We start from the raw sequence: 24,541 nt of genomic DNA, 5'->3' as shown, positions 1-24,541 counted from the left end.
AGCCCTTGTGTTTACTAGGTCAGTGTGAGTCCTGCACCTGTTTTGTCCTCTGCTTAGCCGAGTAACTGTAGCTGGGTTAGAATAAACCAGGTATTCTCCTATGAAATAGCATTTTTTTGTATGAACAGGGGTGGAAGCGTTACCAGTCATCTTACAGCTCATACAGCTCTGGACTAACAACATTAGCTCAAAAAACGGTTGAAAAAAGAGTGTAACCAATATAAGTAATTCTGAGAAATAAACAAAATAATTGTAATATCAAGTCACTTGTTCATATAAAACCACAGCGAAGGTGCAACAGTTTTAGCATGTAGACCCTGTTTAGGACAAACGGCTTCCTTTTTGGAATACAGCGACAAGCCATGTTCTGAAGGGACCCCCGTGCCTTGAAATACATAAAAGTTCTACTTACGCAGCTCTGGCTACAAGTGAATGTCTGTAACTTACACACTAAACATGTTAGCTATGCCTGTAGGGCAAGACTCTGCTTGAAACAAGGCCCCTGCCTTTTAAAACCATTCTATCGCGATGCATATACATTGTTCCAAAGGCCTGGGTCACTGGAGGGGTTTCTATAACCCCCCTGAAGGTTATGTGATGTATTCCACAAGAGTCCACGCAGTATCCGCCGTCGTGATCGTGTCCTGCAAAGTAAGCGACTACGCACGGGTGGGCCTGCAGCACGGACAGGATCTCCTTGTGGTTCCAGGCCAGACAAATTGCGTCGGTCGCGTCCGGGTGGATCGGGAGGTGACCTGCATAGAGCAAAACGTTACACGTCGACAGGAGCGACAAAAAGACCAAAAATGTATGAAAATAAAAGCCCAAATAATTACATTCACTCCATACCTTTGCAAAATGTTTTCAGGCACCTAAACCTTCAATCTGTCACCAGGACACAATTAATTTTGGATTTGGGTCACAGACATGGACTTGCCCCCAGAACACAGACACTTGGTAGGTACAATCGACGAAAACCTTGCGTTTTGTTTTATCAGACATACCGACAACGACCACCTTTTCTTCCTTTTCATCCGAAGAGGCAAGGACGCCATCGATCCAGTTTAATTGACTGACGCCGATCCCTCCGTTGAACTCCACAAACTGCGGCTCTTCTAATCCTGCATCAGAATAAAAACCCAGGTAAACAATAAGAGCAGCATCAAGATCTCCCAATAATATCCGAAATACCTCTGTAACACTTAAAAAACCCTAAATTCCCACAATTAACAATCTGATTACACGACTTTCCTCGAGACGCATTTGTTAATTTTAGTCCTGATATTTATAGCTACCCCTGGGCGAGGAATCTGCCCCTGACCTCCCCCATTCTTGCTTTAGACACGTTTAAGTTTTAAACACTCCGCTAACACCCGATAAATCGCTAAAGCTGTTTTTTTAAGAAGAACCTTTAGGGCTGTTCATATTCTCGTTGTGATTTTTTTCCTTGAGGAGCTTCATAGACTTTTCATACATGGCGCTGGACGGATCCCTCCCAATGACGCTCAGGTCGTACGAATCAATTAACAGGAATCGGAATTTCGGGAAGGGGCTAAAATGATAACCATAGAAAGACTCCTGGTGGTCGCTGAGTCCGCTGGTCTCCTTATTCATCGTCCGGGAGTCACTTTTATCCTCCAAAGGCTTTGAGTTCAGTTTGGATTCTGTTAAATCTTTCCTGCTGAAATTGTAGAACTCGTGGTTGCCCCAGATGTGATGGAACGGAATTCTCAACGTTTCCGTCTCGCTCAGAACTTTGGTGAGCGACTTTTCCGACGTTTTATGCGGGACGTTGTAGCCATCGATAATGTCGCCAAGTTGAAGAATGAACTTGGGTCTTTGGCTTTCCTTGGACCATTCTGCGACGGCGTCTTTAAGCAGCGTCAGGCTGTTTCTATAATATCTCATCCTCGTCTTCATGAAGTTGTATCCGTCGTCTATATCAGCGTACTGGATATCTGCAACGACCCCAAAGCTAAAATATGACTCCAGAGTATCCTCCGTCCCATCATGCGCGGAACCCGTCACAAACTCGGCCATCTAAAAAGACAAAACCCGCATTAACTCCCGCGACTCCACTTCTTAAGCCCTTTTATGTTTTGTGTCCTGGACACGCATCGGGATTCGCACATTCTGAAATTTATTTACTAATATTTTGTTCATGAGAAATGTCACCCCACGTATTCACTAAAGGACTTTTCTGCCCAACTAAAGGGCCAAAGCAGCCACTCGGAACGTGGGCTGAGCATCAAAGCGAGTTTTACGACAGCTCGGAACTTTTCATGAAATAGATTTTGCCAAAGAAGAGAATTCTAGCCCAAAACAAGTCTAAAGAAAATGTCATCGGGCAGAACGGTACCATTACCCCCGACTCTTACCCCCGACTCTTACACACTGGGAGCGGATGGCTACAAACACTCGATAAATTGCATAGATTTGGTCCACTACCTTTATTTACACAGTGGCCTCTAAAAGTATAAATTAAATCATGTATTGTGTTTGTTGCACATTTGAACACATGTATGATGTCGGATATTAAAGGGTTAAAGACCAGGAAATATCTTACCCCATAAACTGGCGCGCACCGGTTAATGGGAGGAACAGTACTTTGGGTTACGAAGGCAGCCAGAAGCCTGCAATGCAGTGACTTCCCTATAAGACCTCCCATCGTGCCTTACTAATCACATGACCCGTCAGCCACGCCTCCTAGTTACACGCCTCCCAGTTACATGCTTCCTGGTTACACGCTTCCTGGTTACATGCCTCCCGGTTACACGCCTCCCGGTTACACGCCTCCCAGTTACACGCTTCCCGGTTACACGCTCTGTGCCCCTCGCCTGTAATGCTTTAAACATGTTACTGAAGTTGATACATAACATATAACACGGCACAGAAACGGTCACAATGTATCCTGGGGTGACCCGATGAGCCGTTTAACCCATGCATGCCCCGCTGTACCTCTGTAGCCATACCCGACGGTTTCACTGCCACACCGCTGACGTCTCGGATTTTACACCCGGTGACCGGGGTCGAATTGTTATTTACTACTTGTTATGTCGAGTTTACCCATTGTACTGCGCTGCAGAATATGATGGCGCTATATAAAGCGGTCAATAATAATAATAACCTGCAAATGGGGGGGGTATGTATCATCCGGTCATTGAAGAATAAAAGGATTGTGACCCTGAGAAGTTAACCCTTTGCCTGGAGACTATTAGATTATGCACCCTCACCCCAAAATCCACCAGTTCACCCAGAAAACCTACCGTGTGTACTGAGAATCTGCCAATTAACCCAAAAACCCAGAGGGGCGATAACCCTGACTGTGTCGGGTAATGGAACCTGTGCTGCTCTCCCTTGGGCTGCAGGGGTTAAATGCATTGAGCTGCCCTGAATGAGATGGGAGGGCGGTTAGCGGCTGGGGCTGAGCTTCCCGGATGCAGGAAACTGGGAGGCTGGGTATTTACGAGGAGTAACCCCGTGTCTGCTGCAGAGACCCCCAACGCAGGAAACTGGGTAATAACGAGGAGTAACCCCGTGTCTGCTGCAGAGACCCCCAACGCAGGAAACTGGGTATTAACGAGGAGTAACCCCGTGTCTGCTGCAGAGACCCCCAACGCAGGAAACTGGGTATTAACGAGGAGTAACCCCGTGTCTGCTGCAGAGACCCCCAACGCTGGAAACTGGGTAATAACGAGGAGTAACCCCGTGTCTGCTGCAGAGACCCCCGACGCAGGAAACTGGGAGGCTGGGTATTAACGAGGAGTAACCCCGTGTCTGCTGCGAAGCCCCCGACGTAGGAAACTGGGTATTAACGAGGAGTAACCCCGTGTCTGCTGCAGGGACCCCCTCCTGCCCCGAATGCCCAGCCATTGAGGCCAGAACCATGGAGGAACCGGACCGGCAGCAGAGGGAGTCCGCCGCAGCCCCCGTATTCTGTGCTGGGAACCGTCAGGGGCTCTGGAGGGTCTGCAATGCTTTAATGTCTGTGTTTTTCGGTCTGGCTGCCTACGTGCAGGTGAGTTAATCATTTATAGAATCCGGCGACTTGCGTGGAAAGGAGAATTCAGACAGAAAAAGGAACAAAGCCGTTCAATTTAGTAAATCAATAAAACCTCTTAATTAGTAATTAGCTAATTCCATTATTCAGCGTTTCCACGGCGACGCTCGCTGCGTTATTATAATCGCTTTATTCAGAGCTTAAATCGAGATATAAAGGGGAGAGGACAAAGTCCGCCATTTATAATGATCTGACGTGCCGGGCGACACAACGCGCCCACAGCGTGCCGCTTTACTGCTTTAGTACTTTAAGTGCTTTCAGATCCGGGGTGTGAAAGTATATTTACCGACTGTCCTTGGCTGTTTTGTCCAGTCCCTCATTGGTCCCCAAATCCAAGTGCCCCTCTCTCCTCCCATGATGCCCCTCTCCCCCCCCCGATGCCCCTCTCTCCTCCCCCCGATGCCCCTCTCTCCTCCCCTGATGCCCCTCTCTCCTCCCCTGACGCCCCTCTTTTCTAGGAGGTCAGAATGTTTGCTGGGTATGAGGGGATCGCAGGGTTCTACAGCCCTAAAAGCCCCGATAATGTGTATAGAAACAACAGGGAACGGCTTTATAAATTAAACGGGGTAAATAAACCCCATACCTTTGGGTCTATCTGTGAAGATTTCTGTGATTGTGTTGCAGGTAAACGATCCGGATGCAGAGGTTTGGATGGTGAGTACCGGTACGTGGCAGCGTTACTGTGAAGGGGGTGTCCTGCTAGTTGTGGGGGGGCAGGATGGAGGTCACAGGGTGGTTGGCAGGTAAATACCCCTTTCTAAGAGAGAGAAAGGGGCATTAAATAAGGGGCTCTGTGTGGCTGATGAGTAACCCCGCGTCTGTATTCCCCCCCAGGTGATCTATCTGGTGCCGTCGGTTCTCGTCCTTCTTGTTAGTGTAAATTCAGACATAACAGGTACTGAGTAATATTAACGGGGTAAAAGAGTAAAAATATATATTTTTACAGCGTTTGGGGTGTTTGCCGCTGTCTCTTCCCCATGCATCCTCGGGTATCTGCTGCTTTGGTAAATGCTCAATGATGGGACCCAATGGCGGCATTCCAGATACCCCCCCCAAACCCCCTCTTTGTGCACAGGGAGGGCAGTTTACATGGATCACCCAAGCTACCGGCCGTCCCCGCTCTAATGGGCGTAGAAGGAAAATGAATGTGATATTCGGTGCCGGTCGAGGTGGTGAAAGTTGGACCTCCGTCTGCAGACCTGCTTTTAACTCCGCGTTATCCGTTCACCAAGGTCACGGCGTATGGAGAGCGCTGGCGGACCTGCACTGCGCCGTCTGCCTGACCGGCGCCGTCTATCTACTCGGAAAGCTGTTTATGGATAGCAGGGAAAGCATTTTACACGAAGAGGAGGGCAGGTGAGACTCGAGAAGCCTTTATATTCTAATTATTACATCACATATGACGTAGCACGGACATTTCCAATGCATTCCTCTCGCCTTTTCTAATTAAAATAATAAATAAAACCTTCTTTCACCCCGTTTACAAACCTGATCGTTCTTCCTAGAGAATTATCCGGGCTCGGGATCATCGCGCTATGGCTGCTGCTGTGCCGGAAAACCCATAAGTACGTCTTCAAAGGGCTCTTTATTTATTACATCGTACAGATTCCATATTATTCTCACCCCTTATTTGTACGCTACATCTTTAAATATATTATATATATATAATATAAAAGTTCTTTGTTCTTGTTGATATATGTTCAGTAATTAGCAGGTGTGTCTGATTATTAAACCTATTGTTTGTAATATTTTATATATGTATTAAACATATTAGATAATAAATCATTTTTAATATTATAATATTATATTTTTTCTCCATAATCCGTGGTTAATTATGACGCATACAGGACCCCACTTGTGGTTGTATACAATAATTAAAGTGTTACTTTGTTTCTTGCAGGCAAATCGTCGGCGGATTCAGGCTCTTTATCGCGGTTTCCGTCTCCGTATTCCCGTTCCTGATCTGGCTTTACATTTATATCAACAAAGAGATGAGGACGTCGTGGCCGCAGCATTGCAAAACCGTGATCTAAGCGTCTGCTGAAGCTCCGCGTTTCCTCGCCGCGACCTGGAAAGAAACGCTTGCCTGGTCTGAGCTGGGATCGGCGCGAACCGACTGCCAAAAAAACCTGAAATTCAGAAATCTCAGCAGCTCGTCTGCTGTCCTAACGCCATCCTACCTGATCTATAATATATATAATATATACAGCTGCCTGCCGGTCACGTTTTAGATCCTGGGGGGCGAGGGGGGGTAATTGCACCCAGGGGCCACTAACCATTCTTCTTGGTGTAATCCTTCTCCATTGTGCCTCTGGATTCGGACGCCAGAGAACACGGATCTGCTTCTGTTACAACGTGACAGCCCTGCCCGTCTATAAACCCCGCGTTAAGCGGTAGCACAAGGCTTAATGCGCTTTTCTGATGGAATAAAATAATTATCGTTTTACATTCAAGATCTACTAAAGCTTTGCTGGTATAACTTATATATAATAATAGATGCGCGTCTTACTGTCCAATTCCCATCGTAAATGCGGAAATAGCTTTTTTTCCTCCCGGCCGGAAACGTAGAGATTTATTGTAAGAGACGTGATTACTTGCGATGATTACTTGTGATGATTATTTGCGATAACGCAGAACTCTGCTCTGAACCCGGCCTCTCCCCTGTAGGATTAATCTGTCGTCGTACGCGCAGGCTGTGGCGAAAGCGTTGGTGCCGGCGGGCGACTCTATTACCCCTTCCATGGTGACGTGGTGTATGCCGCGGGAGTCCTCGTGGTATCCGCCGTTGTGGTCGTGTCCCGCGATGTAACACACGACGCTGGGATGGGAATGGAGGAGGTCGAGCATTTCCAGCGCGTTCCACGCCAAGCACGTGACGAGGGCGGCTCTGGGGTGGATGGGGTTATGACCTGTAACGAGACGGCCAGACGATCGCTGAATTAACTCCTACTTCCCTGCCAAAGCATCGCTCGGTGCCGATATACACGCGTCTTCTCAGCGCCCACCCGTCTTACAAGCGCCTGTCTTCTCAGCGCCCACCCGTCTTACCAGCGCCCGTCTGTCTTACCAGCGCCCGCCTTCCCAGCGCCCACCCGTCTTACCAGCTACGATCACTCTTTCTTTGCGCTTATCGGAGAACGTAAGGACTTCATCGAGCCAGGACAGCTGACTTCTGCTGAACCCGCCATTAAACTCCATCAGCGGCAGTTTAACCCTTTCTACGGAAGATAAGAACATGGAGTGGATAATGAACCGTGCTCAAGAACGCAGATAATAAAAGCTTTGTACAAATCACTAGTTTGTTTAAAGTATAAATGAGTGAACGCGGCCCGTAGCCCCACAGACTGCAGACAGAGGCGTCTGAAGCCCCCCTATCCCAACCTGCGTGTGATGGACCGAATCATTGAGGAAGGCTTCTCACACATCGAAAACCTACAGAGCCACCCATAACGAAAAGAACATTTTGGTAACGGCGAGAAGACGTTTTTCTACCCCCGGCACTCACTTTTAGCGTCTCCCGGTTCCGCGTTTTGGTTTCTTTCCAGGAAGGCCGTCGTTTCTTGGTATTTGGGATTAGACTCGTCTTGGCGATAAAAACTCAGGTCGTAGCTGTCAACTACAACGCAGCGGAAGTTGGGGTAAGGGCTGAACGAGTAGGCGTAGTAACTGGCGCAGTCTGTGTTTTCCACGCCGCGCATGCTGGGTCCGTCGTGCGTCTTATCAGACATCCAGATGGTGTTCAGAGCAGATTCCCATAAATACTGCCGGTCAAAGTTGTCAAGCTCGTGGTTTCCCAAAACGTGGTGGACGGGGGCCTTTAAACGTTCAAACTCTTTAAGAATTATCTCCAGAGCCTGTTGAGATTTACGCAGGCGTCTGTTGGAGCCGTCGATGATATCTCCCAATTGAAAGACAAACGAGGCTGGGATATCTTCCTTGTTCCATTCATCAATGGCATTCCGGAGGTGCAGGCAGCTTTGTCTGTAATACCTCATAGCGTTCCAGCGGCTGAAACTGTCCGGGCGGTCAGCAAACTGAACGTCAGCGATCACTCCGAAGGTGAAGCATGGCTGCTGTTTTTGGGCGCAGGCCCCCATAGCTTCGCTTACTTCTCCCCTCCTACAAAAACATCCAACAAATGTGAGTTACGTTTACATTGTGATAAATTTACACCCGGACCGGGTACCCTTTATATCGTCGCGTTAAACCCTTCCTACCCAAACCTAAAGCCGCCAGACCCACCGATATCCCAAACCACAGCAGCAGCTCATCGCTGAAAGGTTCCCTCTTTCTTTCGTATCTCTACCTGCATCTTAGCCCAGCTGAAGGAATTCCCCGTCTGTGAATAATTTACTGGTAACAAAGTAACCCCCGAGTTAATGTAACAGCCTTATTGTAATAAACAAGCTTCCTGGAGATCTATATGTTACGGGTACAGTGACACGCAGATAACGGCAGCGCGTGAAGGGAGCGCTCTTACCAAAAAAGGATACATTTCACATTAACCCCGGAAGAACCCTGCTGGCGTAACGTGATATGTGAGCAAAGTGTAAAGAGGCAGTCCTGCGGGTGATGTGCGCGGCCGAGGTGAAAGCTCTAATCAGAGGGTAAGATGAGCCGGAGGTTAACACGGAGATGATGAGAGATGGCCACCACGTCAATAGGCTGCGCGTAAAGCCCATCATATACAGAGATTACAGACGCATCATTTTAATACACACGATAGACACCCCTTACCTGACTTACTGCCCCCGAAACTGACGGCAGCGCGATAGCGACCAGGAGATCTAATAAGAAGAAGCAAGGAAACACGGCTGCGTGAGAAAGAGTAACATGGTAACAAGAGTTACAGCAAATGCTAATGAAGTCCCTTTCCCCATAGACCCTAATGAGTCAGAGAGTCCTTCTAGGCGATTGAAGGGAGTCTCTCACCAAATATTCTTATTCCTAGAACCAGATCAAAATATGTTTTTGAAAACATTGAGCGGTTCTCGCTCTGTTATCTGAGCCCTGATCTACTGGATACCCCCCCCGACTCCTTATCATACTGCCTGTAGGGGGCGATAGAATGGCCCAGTCTTAATGACCCCTCATATTCAAGTAGTTTTACTTTTAGTGAAAAGGTCAAGGTTCTTTAGTTCCATTTCTTCCTTCTTGAGACCCCTGGATAACGGTGGACATGGCGCAGGTCCCAGTCGCTCGGCCTCTCTTAGTTCAGGATCCTGGCAAAACAAAGGGTTAAACCCAAGCCCTTCCCCTCCAGGCCTACAGGAGAGCGACAATATTCAAAGTCTGGCTTAGCATGCTGAGATTTGCAGTACACTTTTTGAGTTGACTTCACTCCCTCGCGCAGAAACCGGGCTTTTCTTTTGTAAAACTTTAGAAAATCTTTTGCGGATTCGCCCTTGGATTCTCAGCCGGAATTTTCCTACTTACCAAAAATAACTTCCACGAGGCGATTCCAGCTGACATTTTGCTTCCTGTAAGAGGCCGTTACCCCACGCAGCGTCAGTCGAGCCGGCAGCGGCACAAACGGACACGGACAGAATCCACAGCGCCGAATCCCAGCCCCACAGACATAAACTGCTGCGCCTCGCCCTGCCTCGCTCCCAAATCATCAATACACTTTGGCTCCATCTGCTGTCGCTCTAATGTTACGATACATTGTAACCTGTCCATTATCCTTCATTATTTCATTGTTACATTATAACCAAAACAATCCTGATCTCACTAAAAAATACCGCTCCAGCAGCAGATCGGGTCCAGGAGCCGGAGTATCTTCCGGTGGCCGTCCCATCATCCCAAAAAAACAAACAAAAAAAACCCCAGCAATGCCGGAGATCCAGGCGTTCATGGAAGGGCGCGAAGCCGAAATTCTTCAAGTTAAGACATAGCTTTAATTAGATGAGGATCGCCCCCATCTCAGGGTTTAAATCACCCCCTCGGCCTGAGACATCCGTGATAATAGCGTTACAGAGGGACCTGCGCGGCTGGAAACAATCTCTAGCGCTTGCCAGCTTTGGCTCAAAATATTTCCATGCATCAGGGCAGCGCAATCTGGCAGTAAATTCCATATCTTTACTGCCCTAACTGCAAACGTATTTTACCTGAAGGATCCTCGTGGGATATTTTTTATAGACGTTGCCTATCTGAGCTCTTTAAGCACCAGAGCAAGAACTAAAAAACGTGAGCGACCCCCAACCAGCCCCTATCCACAAAATATTATCTCACGTCCGGGACTAATACCGCCCCGCACGGTACCTCTAGGAACACGCTCTAGCCTTTGGGGTTTTTTTTTGTTTTTTTTATGGCTGCTTTACCCACTTCTCGTCAGTAATGGCCATATAGTCACTGCTCAGAATGTTACGGCCGATCGGTGTTTAATATCAAATTGATGAAACAGGTTGGGTCACGTGGCTTTGAATAGCGAGCGCTCTTCAGAAAGACATAACATTCTCTGAGGTCAGAGATAAAGTGGAACGCGGCGGGCACAGAGCAGGCAGGACATACGGATTCCATAAAACTTTTTACCGTTCAAATTATAAACTTCCAGCCCAAAATGTTACAGTCAACGGCCAAGTGTAATTCACAAAAACCTCTACAAGAGGGACCACGCAATGCGAGAAACTTCCCAACGAAAGAAACAAAGTTAAAAGCATCACAAAAACATAAAGTGAAACATTCTCTTATACATTGATAACAAGTTAACCCCTTAATGACAAAGCTCGTACATGTGCGGGCTCAAAATGCATTGTTTTCAAAAATAACAAAAACATAAGCACCGCACACCACTCAAGTCTCCGGCTGGGGCGGTCGTTACGCCTGTTCTCACCCGGTTACAATGTATCGGCGGTAACACGGAGGAACGCGGTGTTTATTCACAGTATTTCCCCGTGTGTTTAACGAACGCCGATTTATAAACAAAGCTTTTACCGCACTGGAGACACTGGAGCGGCGCCGCGTGCGTCCTGCGGTGTTTGTAAATCTCCGATCTGCTCTCAAAGGTTTCTCCGCATTTCCGGCACCGAAACGCGCTCCGCACTCCGTGTTTCCTCCGATGCACGACGAGGCTGGATTTACGGGGAAAGGACAAGCCGCAGTCATCGCACCGGTAAGACTTCTCGCCCGTGTGATTTCTGTACTCGTATCGGGCCCAGTATGAAGAACAGGCGACGCGTTTCTCCTCCACGCGTTGTGCGCGATGTTTAATAAGACCCGGCCGGGAACTACAGCTTCCCCCACGCTCGTAACGCCCGGGGAGCCGCTCGGCCGCACCGTTCCCATTGTGTTCCTTGAGATAGCAGCCGCGGGAAGTCTGTTCCTGGCGCTCATCGCCGGGCCCCTGCTTCTCGCCGCTCCGGGTTTCTCCGGCGTTTCCGACGTCTGGATGAGTTTGTCCCGCGTTTCTAGCAGGAGCCCCGTTGTCGCTGCTCGCAGTCGCACCGCTTACGGACGAGGACCCCGTAGGACAGGCACCATTTCCGTTATCAGACCAGGAGGACTCAGCAGATAATTCACTTTTCACGTCGTTTTCCAGGGGCCGGATAAATCCATTAGCGGTGCCGTCATCTCTCCCGCTGGGCGAACGCGATCCTCGCCACGTATTCCAGTCGTCGGACACTGGAGACTCATCTGATTAACAAAAAAATAAATAAATCAACTGGCCGGATCCTCTAACACCTCGCTGGAGAATCAGGGCACAAATTACACCGGAGAGAAAAGATCTTCTACGCCCAAAATAACGGCCGTTAAACGTTAATCACCGGAGAAAAGAGATGGCTGATGAATAAACGGAGCCAGATCTACAGAATCTGTTGTGATCACCGATTACCTGAGCTCCAGCGCTCCTCGACTCCCCACCTGGATTCTGGAATATATCCAATACACGAAACCCATTTTACCGGCCGTCATATCGGCTATAAACAAAAAAACATCACCGGAAAAAACTATGAAAAACCCAAAGGTACGGGGGCCGCCGGGTGCCACATACTATCCAAGCCAAGAATCTAAAACCACGCTCCAGACCTTTTTCCTGGACCCTTGTTCTGCCCCTCGGCAGGCCTATGGGGGCAAAAACTTGGTCTAAAGTCCTCAGGACCAGAGCCAAAGCGGCTCGATAAAAAGAGCGACGGAGAATCTGCACTAAAATCCTCGTCCGTCCAGCTTAGTAAGAAAATACCGAAGAAAAAAACCCAATTAACTCGTTTATCACCCTAAAATTAAAGGGGATCCGCGGGATTGAAATACGAGGCATGAAAGAAGCAGCGTCACGCGATTACCCCGGCTCCGGCTCTCCCGATCTTCCCGTTTACAGACAGGAAGCGCTTTGGGCTCCACGTCTGGGAACATCGCTCGGTGTTCTTCTACATACGGCCACTCCGCTGCGGAGAAGAAGACAGCGACGTCCCCCGATCTCACTGCCACCTGAAACACAGCAAGCGGCAGACGTGTAGCAAGATCCACCGCGCACTCACACGCGTGCACTCACGCTTACACACGCGCACTCACGCTTACACACTATAAAGGCTGCGGTACAGAGAAACGCGCAGGCACGCACCCAGCTTGGTCCAGCACAGCGCACCTCGCCAGCTCCCTCAGCACCACGACTGTAACGCGGCCTTTGCAGGTTCTTTGCGGGGTCAAAACAGTGCCATCTGGTCATGGTTTAGGTTCATTGGGTTTACACCGCATCTCTGGCTGAATGGATAACCAGTCCATGTATCTACTACACACATATTTACAATAAACTGTCTACTGGGCCTGACACGCGCCGCGCAGACCCGCCGAAACTCACCTCACCGGTCAGCTGAGACACAACCTCAAGGGCTTCGCTCAAAATCCTGGATTTGTTCATCTTCCTGACCGCGTCCGTCTTCATTAGGCTTGTGAGATATCGCAGGATGGAGACCTGGAAGAACGGGGGGTTCCCAAAAAAGAAAAAAAAAAAAATGCATTTTTGGTAAAGTCTTCAATTTGTTCCATGTTTTCTAATTCCGAGGATTAACTCACCAGTTCATCCTCCGTAAACTCGTCTTCCGAGTGGCCCTCAGAGGAGGCTTTGGCTAGCAGGCCGGAGAGCGCGGTCTTCGGGGAGCCGTATTTTATGCCCAGGAAGTCGCAGTAACAGTCGCCGGCCGTTTCCCGCGGCTCCCCACCTACGTTGCGCTCGGGCCACTGTGTGGCTTTGTCAACCATTTTACCGTCGGGGGTCCGAGAAGGCGCGGCGGTGCCGTTTTTGTCACGCATGGGGTCGATAGAATCGGTCAGGTCAGTCTTAGCAGGCGCCACGGGAGCGGCGGCATCGCCCTGGAACACGACCGGGTTGGTGACGTTGATGCCGGGGCATCCATAAAAGGGGTTTCCAATTCCATTTGTCTGGATGAGGATGGTGGGAGTGGCGGCGGCAGTCTGTATAATCGGTAAACCCGCGACACTCGGGCTTTGGTAGCCATAGAGCGGGTTCGTCCACGCATTGACCCGGAGGTTCCCGAGTACGAGGGGCCGAACGGCTCCGGGCCTCTTCTGACTCGGGAAGATGGTGGGGATGGCGTTCTGCGACAGCATCTTGTACGACTCAAACTTTTTGTAGCATTCCGGGGCAAAATGCTTCGAGCAGATGAGGAACGAAACGATCTTCCCGTCGAAGAGCGCCTGCGCGAACTGGTCGAGGTCCCCGAAGTCCTGGCCGGTCTGCAGGAGCCATGTTTTAATTAAATCCAAGTTCCTGGGGAAGGCGTGCAGCGGCGCGTCGTCTTTACAGCTCGAGAAGTTTGGGCAGCCGCTGACGATGCAGCCGGGCATTTCTTAAACCTAGAAAGAGACAAAGGCGTTCGACTGTTACCACGGCGACCAAAACAATACAGATATATGGTCGTTGAACACGGATCGTACCTTAAAATTACCCGGGGGGGGGGCAATGGGTACGAAGAATGAGAAACGGTGTGGAGGGGTAGAAAGGGGTGGAAAACAAGCCCAGGGGCAGGTAAGACCCGTCTCCCCTGTTCTTCTGGGCAGGAAAGGGAATTTTGATACGGCGTTTATTCTTTTAAAGGGGGGCAGGTGATGTCACTGGAGGGGGCATTTAAACTTTCTGTATTTAAATTCCATTTAATGTAACAGAACCCCGTCTCACCGCCGCTCCCTACAACCTGCGATCTCCTGCCCCAGCACAGAAATACCCCTTACTGGGGCAAAAGGGGCGGGGGGCGCGCTGTCACATCCCAGACGGCACATCACAGTTAGGAAGAGGTTAATCGTAAAGGGCTACGTTACCTAAACGGAGGGGAGATCAGTTACCCGGCAGCCGCAGCAACTCGTTTCCTTAAGTCCTTTAACTTTTTCCTATACAAAGGGACCACCAGAACCAATCCGCTTCCAGCGAAGGGGAGGAATAAATTAACAAGAAGGGGGAGGATAATTATGCAGCCCCGGAAAACAGGAAGTGAAGCTGAAAGCTCGCATGGTACACGCAGGGGACGTTTCAGCGCGGGGTCCCGTGTTTAGCGCGGGGTCCCGTGATCGTTTAATGCACCTTCTACGGGAATTATTTCACAGATATAGCGAAGAAAACGAGAAAACCAAATTCAAGCGACTAACGAGCGTCAGCAGGCAGAAGCAATCAGACAGCGCTTTAGCGCGTAGAGAGTTAATACAGGGATATAAATATCTGCGACATGAAGCGTTACGTTGTATCCAGAGCGGTAAACGATGTTCAGAAACGTAGATAAACGCAACGCAACTCAACACAACTCGCCTCCCAAACGCTACACAACTCAACACAACTCGCCTCCCAAACGCTACACAACACAACTCGCCTCCCAGACACTACACAACTCAACTCGCCTCCCAAACGCTACACAACTCAACACAACTTGCCTCCTAGACGCTACACAACACAACTCGCCTCCCCGACGCTACACAACTCAACTCGCCTCCCAGACGCTACACAACTCAACTCGCCTCCCAGACGCTACACAACTCAACTCGCCTCCCAGACGCTACACAACTCAACACAACTCGCCTCCCCGACGCTACACAACACAACTCGCCTCCCCGACGCTACACAACTCAACTCGCCTCCCAGACGCTACACAACTCAACTCGCCTCCCAGACGCTACACAACTCAACACAACTCGCCTCCCAGACGCTACACAACTCAACTCGCCTCCCAAACGCTACACAACTCAACACAACTCGCCTCCCAGACGCTACACAACTCAACCAACTCTCCGCCCAACCGCTACACAACTCAACTCGCCTCCCAGACGCTACACAACTCAACTCGCCTCCCAGACGCTACACAACTCAACTCGCCTCCCAGACGCTACACAACTCAACTCGCCTCCCAGACGCTACACAACTCAACTCGCCTCCCAGACGCTACACAACACAACCAACTCTCCGCCCAACCGCTACACAACACAACACAACTCGCCTCCCAGACGCTACACAACACAACTCGCCTCCCAAACGCTACACAACTCAACCAACTCTCCGCCCAACCGCTACACAACACAACTCGCCTCCCAGACGCTACACAACACAACTCGCCTCCCAGACGCTACACAACTCAACTCGCCTCCCAGACGCTACACAACACAACCAACTCTCCGCCCAACCGCTACACAACACAACCAACTCTCCGCCCAACCGCTACACAACACAACTCGCCTCCCAGACGCTACACAACACAACTCGCCTCCCAAACGCTACACAACTCAACCAACTCTCCGCCCAACCGCTACACAACTCAACACAACACAACTCGCCCGGCTCGCTCCTACCTTAAAGGGACAGTAAAGCGGTTAGAAAGCTGAGGGTTAACCCTTTATGGATCCTTCAAACACTAGAGACAGAGAGTTAACTGCTTAGTTACCGACAGCGGCTCTCTTCTTGGCGCTCGGAATGCCTGTCGGGGTAATCGCTCGGTTTCGGATTGGCGGGGAGAGAGTCTAAGGAAGGGGAGAGAGAAAGTTTTTAAAAGTTGGAAAGGGCGGAGTTATGGCTTGTGGGCGGTCATAGGGGGAGGGGATCAGGACAAAGAATGTGCTTTTTAAAAAGTAAACACCAACATCCGGCCAAAAATAAAACAATCTCCCCAAAATACATACTTGGTGCGTAATTATCCAAAATATGAACTCGTAAAGTTTGCATCTGATGGCGGTCCGGATGCAGCGCGTGTAACCTGCCTCTGCTGGGAAACCGTGCCCTGTACCCACTACACCTTCTACGCTCTGTATTTTCAAAGACTATCCAGCTCTCCTGGGGTTCACAGGGTGTTGGGGGATAACGGGTGTACGGGGTCTGTAATAAATGTAAGCTGCACCCTAAACGTTTCTGGTGTGCAAGTGAGGACATCTTTATTGTGGGAACCGGTTTAGAGGTGCGGTCAGGGGCTCAAAAGGAGGTGTGTTTGGGGCGGGACTACCCACCTACCCACCTACCCTAGCCATACAGCTACTTTCTCATCTTTATATATCAAACCAGAAATTGTGATTTTAATATGTCCGGCTTGGGGGAGAAAAAAAGAGAATGGGGAGAGAGTTTAATAAAGAGAGGAGGGAGTTTATTCCAATGGAGGAGAAAATTAGAACAAGAGACCGGAATCTAACACTGGAGGGTCAGAGGCTGAGATGGAACGGAAGGAAGTTTAACTTTACTGAGAGAGTGGTAGATAAGCGGAACAGCCTCCCAGTAGAGGTGGTAGAGGGTAATACAATGACGGTATTAAACATGCGTGGGATAGACATACGGCTACTGAATCTAAGACGAGACCAACGACTGATTAGGGTTTCAGTCTTTATAGCGGGAGAAACGGGTGACTAGCCGGGGGCCGCCGGGGGCCGATCTGCCAGCAGGGTCCGGGTTTTATACGATTCTCGGCAGGATTTGAGTACATTATCGGATCTCAGCATCAAAGCGTCTCCAGGTAAAAACGCACTCACAGCTAGCAGAAATTACACAACGTTATCGGGGCGATTCCGGTGGATTCCAAGATCTAAAGATTCACAAACGGCCCCAACCCTCCATGCAGCAAAACCATCTCTATGTTTATCTCTGGACAGAGCAGTGCTGAGGGACTACACCCCCCCCCGTACTCACAAAGGGCCCCCAGCTCTCACTTGAGGGGGTCCATTAACCAGGCTCCACTCTCATCCACTCAACCCAGTTCCTGCCCTGTGGAAGCCCGGGAGGGGGGGACAGTCAGAGGCTCGGGAATCCTGCTTGTAAACCCCCCACCCCTTGGGTACAGCCTGCTTCCGGCCCCGCCTTTGTGTGACTGCGCGGCGCCATGTTTGGTACTGAGAGCTCCGCCCCCTGGCTGCAGGAAGCTGCTGCGCGGATGGGCTGTCGCTGGGTGACCCGGGGCTGGTGAGCGTTGAGTCCATATAACACCGTGTGAGGGGCGGGGCAGGAGGGCAGCTACCTGTCTGCAGCCTGTAACTGGGGTGGGCGGGACTTCTAAGTGTCTGGGGGCATTGTCGGGGGAGCTGTGGGGTAATAGATTCGTTTAGAGAGTCCTTTATACCCTCCCCAGTGCTCTGATGCCCTGTACCGGCAGCATGGGGGAGATGGTGCATTAAAGGGTCCTCACTTGTTTCTGCCTGTGCTTCTGGGGATGATGCCCTCCCTTGGGGGATATGGGGGGTATTGGGGGTAATTTAGTGCTGACAGAAGTAGGTAGGAAGTAGCCGCTTGTGGTCTAGTTGTGTGTTTTGGGTCCTGTGGTGTTTATTGTGTGACTTTTTCGGTGGTTTTAGCAATATATTTGTGCTTACACTTCGGTCGGCCCCCCGGTGTGTGGCTCCCACGGCGGCGTCCGTCTGCACTCGACAACCATTTTCTTTAGAATGTTGTTAAATCCGCTGATTTGTTTATTTATTTCGGAATTATAAACATTGTAAGAACGTTTACTAAACTAAAGAACTCTTCTGATTCTACTGCGATGGCTGCAATGAGCTTCTGCCGTGGCAGTGATTTATTCTAAGATCCATTCAGAGTCTTCACTCGCTCTCACAGAAGCGCACGCCGAGTGTGATTGTTTGGATTAGAGTCCTGGGAGTTGGATTGCTTATTTTTATGCAGGCACCCCTCGTTTCTGTAAAAATCAGTAATTGAAGGACTTTATTTTTATACGCTGGGCTCAGCCGTCTAAACCTAAATCGCGTTTTTAACTCCTTGTTTTCTGCGGTTATTCCTGCCCTGTCCTGTCTCTGATTGTTGTTGATTGGTTCGGGGACAGACTTTGGGGATTATATTTGGGTATCGCCAGCTCCTCTTTAACAAAATATCCCTGAAACGTTTAAAAACAACAAATACTTTAAATAAATGAATTTAGTGCTGAAGCTGGGATTGGATAGAATGGCTGTCATCGGACTGACTTATTTATTATATGTATGTCGTCTCCTCATTTAGATCCGGAGACCCCTTTACTGATCCGGCGTCTGGGTAACGGAGACCCCTTTACTGACCCGGCATCTGGGACCCGGAGACCCCTTTACTGATCCGGCCTGTGGACCCGGAGACCCCTTTACTGATCCGGCATCTGGGACCCGGAGACCCCTTTACTGATCGGGCCTGTGGACCCGGAGACCCCTTTACTGATCCGGCATCTGGGACCCGGAGACCCCTTTACTGATCCGGCCTGTGGACCCGGAGCGTTTCCAAGGTGCGCGGGGGCTGATAATCTGTTTGTATAAAATGAGCATTCGTTCCGTGGACGCCGCGCAATAAAAGCTTAAACATCTTCGCTTTCATTCCAATTTAAGGAAGCCCCTCCCATTCACGTTAATTTAAATACATATTTGGAAGCCCCTCCCATTCATCTCCATTCAAATTAAGACACCCTTCCCACCTTCCGTTCACCTCTATTTTAATGAATATTAGTAAGCCCCTCCCATTAATCTTCCTTATTTAAAATACATTTTGGAAGCTCCTCCCACTACTCTCCATTCACCTTCTTTACGTAACGGCTTTTATGTTCTGTTCTCGCAGGAATCTCCGCCATGATGCAGTCCAGCGGCGGGTAATTCATTTCCTTCGTTTTACAAACTCTCACCGCGGGGCGTCGCAGTGTTGATTTCCATGGCGATGGGATGATCTGGCTGGATATCGGCGACCCTTGACCCTGGTCTCTGTTTCCCTGCAGGATGGCTCCCGACGCCCCCCTGAGCTGCATCGTGAGGGGCTGCCTCTATTCACAAAGCCGGAGGTCCCAGCTGCTGGGGGTTGCTCTCCACTCCTTTCCCAGCAATCTCAGCCGGATAAAGCAGTGGTTGGTGCAGACCGGCCAGGATCACGGCGACCTGGACGCCTTCGCGCGGCGCGTTCTGGATTGTAAAAAGTCCGATACTTTTCGGCTCTGCTCTGCCCACTTCGAGCCGGGATGTTACTTCATCCAAGGCACCAAGCGGGTTCTGCGGCCGGACGCCGTGCCCACCATTTTCCCAGTTAGGATTTCTTCGTTGGGTGCGCCGGAGGACAGCTCACCCCGGGCAGTACGAGAGGAAAACCAGGTGGGGCACGTTGTCTAAACTGTCCGTCGGTAACCAAAGAAAATAACTATTCCCACCGACGTGTGTCCTAAGCGATTTCTGGGTTTATTCCCTAAATCGCGAGTCTGCAGTGACATTTAACATCTCAACGGTTTCTAACTCGTAAGCCCGGAGTAAATCATGAATTTAGTTTTTAAATCCACCGCCATCTTGTTTCTGGTTGCGCCGCTTGGCACGGTGGTAAAATGACCGCCTGGCTGGTACCGCCACTAATCCTCGAACTGTTGTGTTTGCAGGGAGAAGCGCAGCCGCGATGCATCGTCGCCGGCTGCCTAAACGGCGCCGGGTGTAAGACGGTTCCACCTGGGGTAGCGCTGCATGGATTTCCAAACAACATGCTGAGGATTAAACAGTGGCTGCGGAAAACGGGCCAGGACTTCGGAGACCCGGAAGCCTTCACCCGGCGCATCCTGGACGGGAAAAAAAACGATAGTTTCCGCATCTGTTCTTCCCATTTCGCTGCAGAATGTTACGTCATTCAGGGCAATAAACGCGTCCTCAGGACTGACGCTGTCCCAACCATTTTCCCTATTAAGGAAGAACCGGTTGAAGTGGATTGTAAGCCACCCCTTCCTCAGACCGGACCACCACCTCTTCCACATCCTCGCCCACCGTCCCTTCCTCAGACCGGACCACCACCTCTTCCACATCCTCACCCACCGTCCCTTCCTCATACCGGACCACCATCCCTTCCTCAGACCGGACCACCACCTCTTCCACATCCTCACCCACCGTCCCTTCCTCAGACCGGACCACCACCTCTTCCACATACCCACCCACCATCCCTTCCTCAGACCGGACCACCACCTCTTCCACATCCTCACCCACCATCCCTTTCGCAGGCTGGCCCTCCGTCTCTTCCCCGGAGTCACCCGCCGCCCATTCCACAGCCTACAGCGCTTCAGGCAGGGGTTTCAACGCCACGTAGACCCAAAGCCAAACAGAAGAAATCCTCTGACGCGCGTTACGTCGATGCATCAACATCCACCCCGGTCATAACCACAAGAGACATCAGCACGCGCACAGATATTTATCATAAAGTTAGACATTTTGGCACACGCACTGACCCCCACTACGGGGTTCGAAACGTGGGCACACGCATTGATCCCTACTTTAGAGTCCGACACGCCAGCACGCTTACCAAACCCGTCGCCACTAAAGATGCCGCCACCTCCACGTTCTTCCTAATGCTGGACTCCTCCACGTCCACGGAGCCGAGCGCTTTCACAGCGGAGAAGGGGGTCCAGTGGCCGGAGTTCGAACTGAATTTCGACGGCGAGCCTTGGAAGATCCAACACGACCATCTTTATCAGGCGAGTTCTTTGATGGCCGGGAGACCCCGTAACCTCCAGTCCAAGTGGTCAAACCGAGAGGCAGGGACGGCCCAACCGGAGGAAACCCATCTGGGGAACTGGGTAAATTCCCACCAAACAGACCAGGAGAAAGCTTTCCACCCCGGCAAGTTTCTGAAGCCCGGGATTCACGCGCTCAAGAATTACGCAATATTTTTGGCGCTTGAAAAAGTTCTGGTGAGTTTTATACCTGGTTTTTTTGCTGATCCTGCGCGGAACTTGCTGATCCAGGGGCACAAAGAAAATCAGGACAGGCAGCGTCGGCTGTTTATTGGTCTTTGGTCTCCTGGATGCCGAGGGTTAATTCTGAGCTTTACTGTTACTTCTCTGCAGGTCTCGCTCATGCAGCATCTGAGCCACGCGGTCAGGAACACCGAGGACAAACTCAAGACAAAGATGATCTTAAATCAAGCCCTGGAGATCATCTACCTGCTGACAGGGGAGGTGAGCGGCCATAACCTCGGTCACTTAAAGCGTGGTTTACGTGGCTCACTAAAGTCCACGGTGCCCTCGAGATGCTGATGTAACCGGAGCAGTGAGTTGCCCAGCACTGCTGACTCTATAGATTGATCAACTTCAATTATTAAGCTTAAAAATGTATTAAGATTTATTATTTTAACCAAGTCCTTTTTAAACTTTTCTGACCAACTCCACGGTGCTGCTTTCCTGCTTTCCTGCCTTCCGTGCGGTTGAGTCGACGTCAGCAGATACAAAAGTAACTGAAATCAATGCCAACTTATCGATCCCGCTCCGTTATAAATAATAAAGGGTTAATGCGAAGATAAAACGCTCTGTATTTATGGCGACCTATATGGGTTTAGGAGCGAGGCTGGAACACGGTTCAGGATCCCGCAAACCCAAGTAGTTGTTGATCTAGAACACTTCTAGAAACGTGCCGACCCATCCCCGCAGTCCGCCCCGTTAGAGCTTTTGTAACCAAGCCTCTCTGCGAGTTCTGATTGGTTCTCTCATCCAGGAACTACACGTCGTGAGAAAGAGATCCCATCCCAGCGCCACGCAGCCTGATCAGGTGAATAACCCGTCCTTTATGGGCTAAGGCAATGGGCTTGATGCATTTGGAGGGAGAAAGATCTTATGCTTCTGCTATCCTTTGAAGATCTTTTATGTAGGACACCGTGAGATGTTAGCAGGTCTGTACCGGTTGGGATTTTTCTCGGTGGGTCACCGCTTGGGAATCCCGGCATTTAATACGTTATTGGATCTCATGTTCTCGGTACGACGAACGTTCTGGCGAGATCCTTGTTACAATTGGAGCTGAGCCGGATTTAAACGTTTCAGGTGCCTGCGCGATACGGGGACGTCGCCGTCTATTTTTCCAGCGAGGAGTGGGAATATATAGAGAAGCACAAGGATCAATACGAGGACGTGATAATGGAGGAACCGGCGTCCGAGAATACCTGGGACATGCCGGACACCTGGACCTCAGGTAAAGTAAAACTCTGCCGGTCACTGATCAGTAACGAGGGCCTTGAAGTGATTGATACATCAGCCTCTTCCAGGCAGTTCTATGATGTCTTCTCCACAAGTTCTGTTTCCAAGAACTAATAAGTGAGATGAGCAATAGTTGGAAGCCTTATCTCTTCACCGCTTTGTCAATCTTTCCCTACAGGAGCCACCGACGACTTGGCCGAAGAGACCGAGGTGACTTCCCGCTCCTCAGACTGGGATGAGGATGATTACAGAAACGCCTCACCCCGGAACCCGGAGGACAGAGGCTCCTCCAACGAATCCACTTTCTCAGAGAAAGGAAGCAGATCGCCGTTTAAACGCCGCACCGGAAAGAAACGCATCGTAAAGGAGGAACCTGTCGGCAACGACGAGGAAACCCCGCGTCCCAGCAGGACACGGTCTAAACGAGTGACCGACGGGCCGCGGGATAAAACGAGCGAGCAGCCTTACTGGTGCGATGTATGCGAGGTCCGTTTCCCGGACAAACTGCAGCTTGTTCTACACGAGACGACGCACATCGGGGAGATTCCACTTAGATGCACGGAGTGCGACAGAAACTTTAATTCCAAACATCAACTCCTTAAGCATCACGAGATGAAACACAGCAGAGAGACGTCTTACATCTGCAGCGCGTGCGGGAAAGCGTTTGGCAGCGAGAAAAGGCTCCTCAGGCATCAGGAAAGCCAGCACAGAGAAGAAGCTCCACTCGCCCGGCCTCCGGAGGGAGAGCGCAAGAAGAGGGCGAACCTTCGCTGCGACGAGTGCGGCAGATACTTCGACTACCGATCTCAGCTTATCGGCCACCGGAGGACGCACGCCGGCAAGAGGCCGTATAAACGCGACGACCGCGGGGTTCGGTTCGGCCACAAGCGCAGCCTTGACACGCATCAGAGAACGCACACGGGGGAAGAAACGGCTCATACGTGTCCAGAACGCGGAAAACCGATGGAGAGCGAGAAGAGGTTCGGCAACCACCTGCGGAGTCACGAGCCGGACGAGCCGACCTGCGGCACAGACTCCGCTTATAAACGTAAACAATGCGGAAACCGGTTCGTAAGCGAGAAGAGCTTCAACAAGCATCGGAAATGTCACGGGCCGGACAAGCCGCACGCCTGCGCCCACTGCGGCAAGAGCTTCATCTACAAATCCTCCTTCCTGAAACACCAAAAATCCCACACGGAATAACCCCGCGTCGGTGACGCCACAACGTGCCTTAACTCACCTTCCTGCGCTTGTCGTCGGCCCGTTGGTTCTAACGTTCAGTAAAGACTGAGATCGGACGTAAAGATCTCTGATGAGCGTCGCCTGCGCGGCTCCCTAAACCTCGGCGCGTTGTTTTTCTGTGCATTTCTCTACAAGAAAACGTGATCTGTTCGTGTCGAGTTTTAACCCTTTCTAACATCTTCGTAACGAAAGAGATTCCGTTTTTAGTAAATGCTAAAATTCCACGATGGTGTCGAGTTTCCTTTCCTTCGGCTCATTAACATCCAATCAGCTGCAAGCGTCCAAAATCTCTTAATGACCGATCTGAAAAAGATCAAAAGGTCAAGAATGCAAGCGGCGTTTTTAAGACGTTGGACACAAAAACGACCACGGGAGACGGGAGACGTTGTTTCATATAATATTTATATATTTATATATATTTACACACATATATATCATGTACAAAGCTACATTCTAAACCCGGAGGGGTCGGGGGTTTAAAATAAATACTGATAAACCAAGTAACCAAGAACGGAGTTCCAGGCCCGCGGCCGTCGGGTCTTTCCACTTAATCTGAACCCGGATACATCATCGACTTAACGCACAGGCAGACGGATTAAAAGAAAACGGCAAAATTCAATGCGTCTTACGGGTTATTAAAAAATAGACAATTTTAAAGACTGAAAAATGGAAATACAGTAAAAATTGCAAAATAAAACCTCTTCTGCAACAGCCTTTTTCCAAAACCAAAACTTTTTTTTTGTTTTTTTAAATGCTGCAAAAATCATATTGCATTTATTTAATTTTTTTTACAGAAATAAGAAAAGCTCAGCGTTTAATAATATTAAATCCTTTGGTAGATTTGGTGTTACTTACAACGGGTGGCGTGAGAGGCGGTGTT

At 50.1% G+C, this 24,541-nt stretch overlaps 5 protein-coding genes across 7 annotated transcripts; 2 read left to right on the top strand and 3 right to left on the bottom strand.

The window, feature by feature from the left end:
* Positions 1-282: 282 nt before the first annotated feature.
* Positions 283-3,033, bottom strand: ADPRM (ADP-ribose/CDP-alcohol diphosphatase, manganese dependent). Of its 2 annotated transcripts, none has more exons than XM_053454017.1 (4): positions 2,959-3,033; positions 1,410-2,040; positions 1,005-1,121; positions 283-755 (listed from the first exon to the last, which is right to left on the bottom strand). In XM_053454017.1, the coding sequence occupies exons 1-4, from the start codon at positions 2,968-2,970 to the stop codon at positions 460-462; spliced, it is 1,056 nt and encodes a 351-aa protein (XP_053309992.1). In that variant the 5' UTR covers positions 2,971-3,033; the 3' UTR covers positions 283-459. The 2 variants fall into 2 exon arrangements, with proteins under 2 accessions (XP_053309992.1, XP_053309991.1); XM_053454016.1 differs by lacking the exon at positions 2,959-3,033 and adding an exon at positions 2,567-2,738.
* Positions 3,034-3,886: 853 nt separating this feature from the next.
* On the top strand, positions 3,887-6,227 carry TMEM220 (transmembrane protein 220). Of its 2 annotated transcripts, XM_053454022.1 has the most exons (6): positions 3,887-4,018; positions 4,685-4,714; positions 4,895-4,955; positions 5,293-5,416; positions 5,566-5,625; positions 5,961-6,220. In XM_053454022.1, exons 1-6 carry the CDS (start codon positions 3,887-3,889, stop codon positions 6,091-6,093), a joined length of 540 nt encoding a protein of 179 aa, XP_053309997.1. In that variant the 3' UTR covers positions 6,094-6,220. The 2 variants fall into 2 exon arrangements, with proteins under 2 accessions (XP_053309997.1, XP_053309998.1); XM_053454023.1 differs by lacking the exon at positions 5,566-5,625 and having other exon boundaries at positions 5,961-6,227.
* Positions 6,228-6,613: 386 nt separating this feature from the next.
* Positions 6,614-8,850, bottom strand: LOC128472024 (manganese-dependent ADP-ribose/CDP-alcohol diphosphatase-like). Its single transcript, XM_053454018.1, has 4 exons — positions 8,798-8,850; positions 7,566-8,179; positions 7,162-7,278; positions 6,614-6,969 (listed from the first exon to the last, which is right to left on the bottom strand). The coding sequence occupies exons 2-4, from the start codon at positions 8,155-8,157 to the stop codon at positions 6,677-6,679; spliced, it is 1,002 nt and encodes a 333-aa protein (XP_053309993.1). The 5' UTR covers positions 8,158-8,179; positions 8,798-8,850; the 3' UTR covers positions 6,614-6,676.
* LOC128470951 (zinc finger protein with KRAB and SCAN domains 8-like) lies at positions 8,657-13,861 on the bottom strand. The gene is made up of 6 exons (XM_053452799.1): positions 13,070-13,861; positions 12,855-12,968; positions 12,340-12,484; positions 10,994-11,692; positions 8,798-8,874; positions 8,657-8,725 (listed from the first exon to the last, which is right to left on the bottom strand). The coding sequence occupies exons 1-6, from the start codon at positions 13,859-13,861 to the stop codon at positions 8,657-8,659; spliced, it is 1,896 nt and encodes a 631-aa protein (XP_053308774.1).
* A 5,304-nt stretch (positions 13,862-19,165) lies between these two features.
* LOC128470950 (uncharacterized) lies at positions 19,166-21,489 on the top strand. Its single transcript, XM_053452798.1, has 3 exons — positions 19,166-19,576; positions 19,852-21,144; positions 21,301-21,489. The coding sequence occupies exons 1-3, from the start codon at positions 19,211-19,213 to the stop codon at positions 21,487-21,489; spliced, it is 1,848 nt and encodes a 615-aa protein (XP_053308773.1). The 5' UTR covers positions 19,166-19,210.
* Positions 21,490-24,541: the final 3,052 nt, after the last annotated feature.

Source organism: Spea bombifrons, chromosome 13, assembly GCF_027358695.1.
Source record: "Spea bombifrons isolate aSpeBom1 chromosome 13, aSpeBom1.2.pri, whole genome shotgun sequence".
Taxonomy (NCBI): Eukaryota; Metazoa; Chordata; class Amphibia; order Anura; family Pelobatidae; genus Spea; species Spea bombifrons.
This window is presented reverse-complemented; position numbering and strand designations above follow the sequence as displayed.

Bases quoted from the DNA above. Each gene is read 5' to 3' on its own strand.
- ADPRM (XM_053454016.1), bottom strand. From the start codon at position 2,668: ATGGGAGGTCTTATAGGGAAGTCACTGCATTGCAGGCTTCTGGCTGCC. The intron at 2,041-2,566 runs GTAAGATATTTC...TTGTCTTTTTAG, and splicing joins GGTGCGCGCCAGTTTATGGG to ATGGCCGAGTTTGTGACGGG. The intron at 1,122-1,409 runs GTTCTTCTTAAA...ATTCTGATGCAG, and splicing joins GAATATGAACAGCCCTAAAG to GATTAGAAGAGCCGCAGTTT.
- TMEM220 (XM_053454022.1), top strand. From the start codon at position 3,887: ATGGAGGAACCGGACCGGCAGCAGAGGGAGTCCGCCGCAGCCCCCGTA. The intron at 4,715-4,894 runs GTGAGTACCGGT...ATTCCCCCCCAG, and splicing joins CGGATGCAGAGGTTTGGATG to GTGATCTATCTGGTGCCGTC. The intron at 5,626-5,960 runs GTACGTCTTCAA...TGTTTCTTGCAG, and splicing joins CTGTGCCGGAAAACCCATAA to GCAAATCGTCGGCGGATTCA.
- LOC128472024 (XM_053454018.1), bottom strand. From the start codon at position 8,157: ATGGGGGCCTGCGCCCAAAAACAGCAGCCATGCTTCACCTTCGGAGTG. The intron at 7,279-7,565 runs GTGAGTGCCGGG...TATCTTCCGTAG, and splicing joins GGAACCGGGAGACGCTAAAA to AAAGGGTTAAACTGCCGCTG. The intron at 6,970-7,161 runs GTAAGACGGGTG...GTCTCGTTACAG, and splicing joins AGAAAGAGTGATCGTAGCTG to GTCATAACCCCATCCACCCC.
- LOC128470950 (XM_053452798.1), top strand. From the start codon at position 19,211: ATGGCTCCCGACGCCCCCCTGAGCTGCATCGTGAGGGGCTGCCTCTAT. The intron at 19,577-19,851 runs GTGGGGCACGTT...TTGTGTTTGCAG, and splicing joins CAGTACGAGAGGAAAACCAG to GGAGAAGCGCAGCCGCGATG. The intron at 21,145-21,300 runs GTGAGTTTTATA...ACTTCTCTGCAG, and splicing joins TGGCGCTTGAAAAAGTTCTG to GTCTCGCTCATGCAGCATCT.
- LOC128470951 (XM_053452799.1), bottom strand. From the start codon at position 13,861: ATGCCCGGCTGCATCGTCAGCGGCTGCCCAAACTTCTCGAGCTGTAAA. The intron at 12,969-13,069 runs GTGAGTTAATCC...CCGTTCTTCCAG, and splicing joins AGTTTACGGAGGATGAACTG to GTCTCCATCCTGCGATATCT. The intron at 11,693-12,339 runs GTAATCGCGTGA...TTTGTTAATCAG, and splicing joins TCGGGAGAGCCGGAGCCGGG to ATGAGTCTCCAGTGTCCGAC.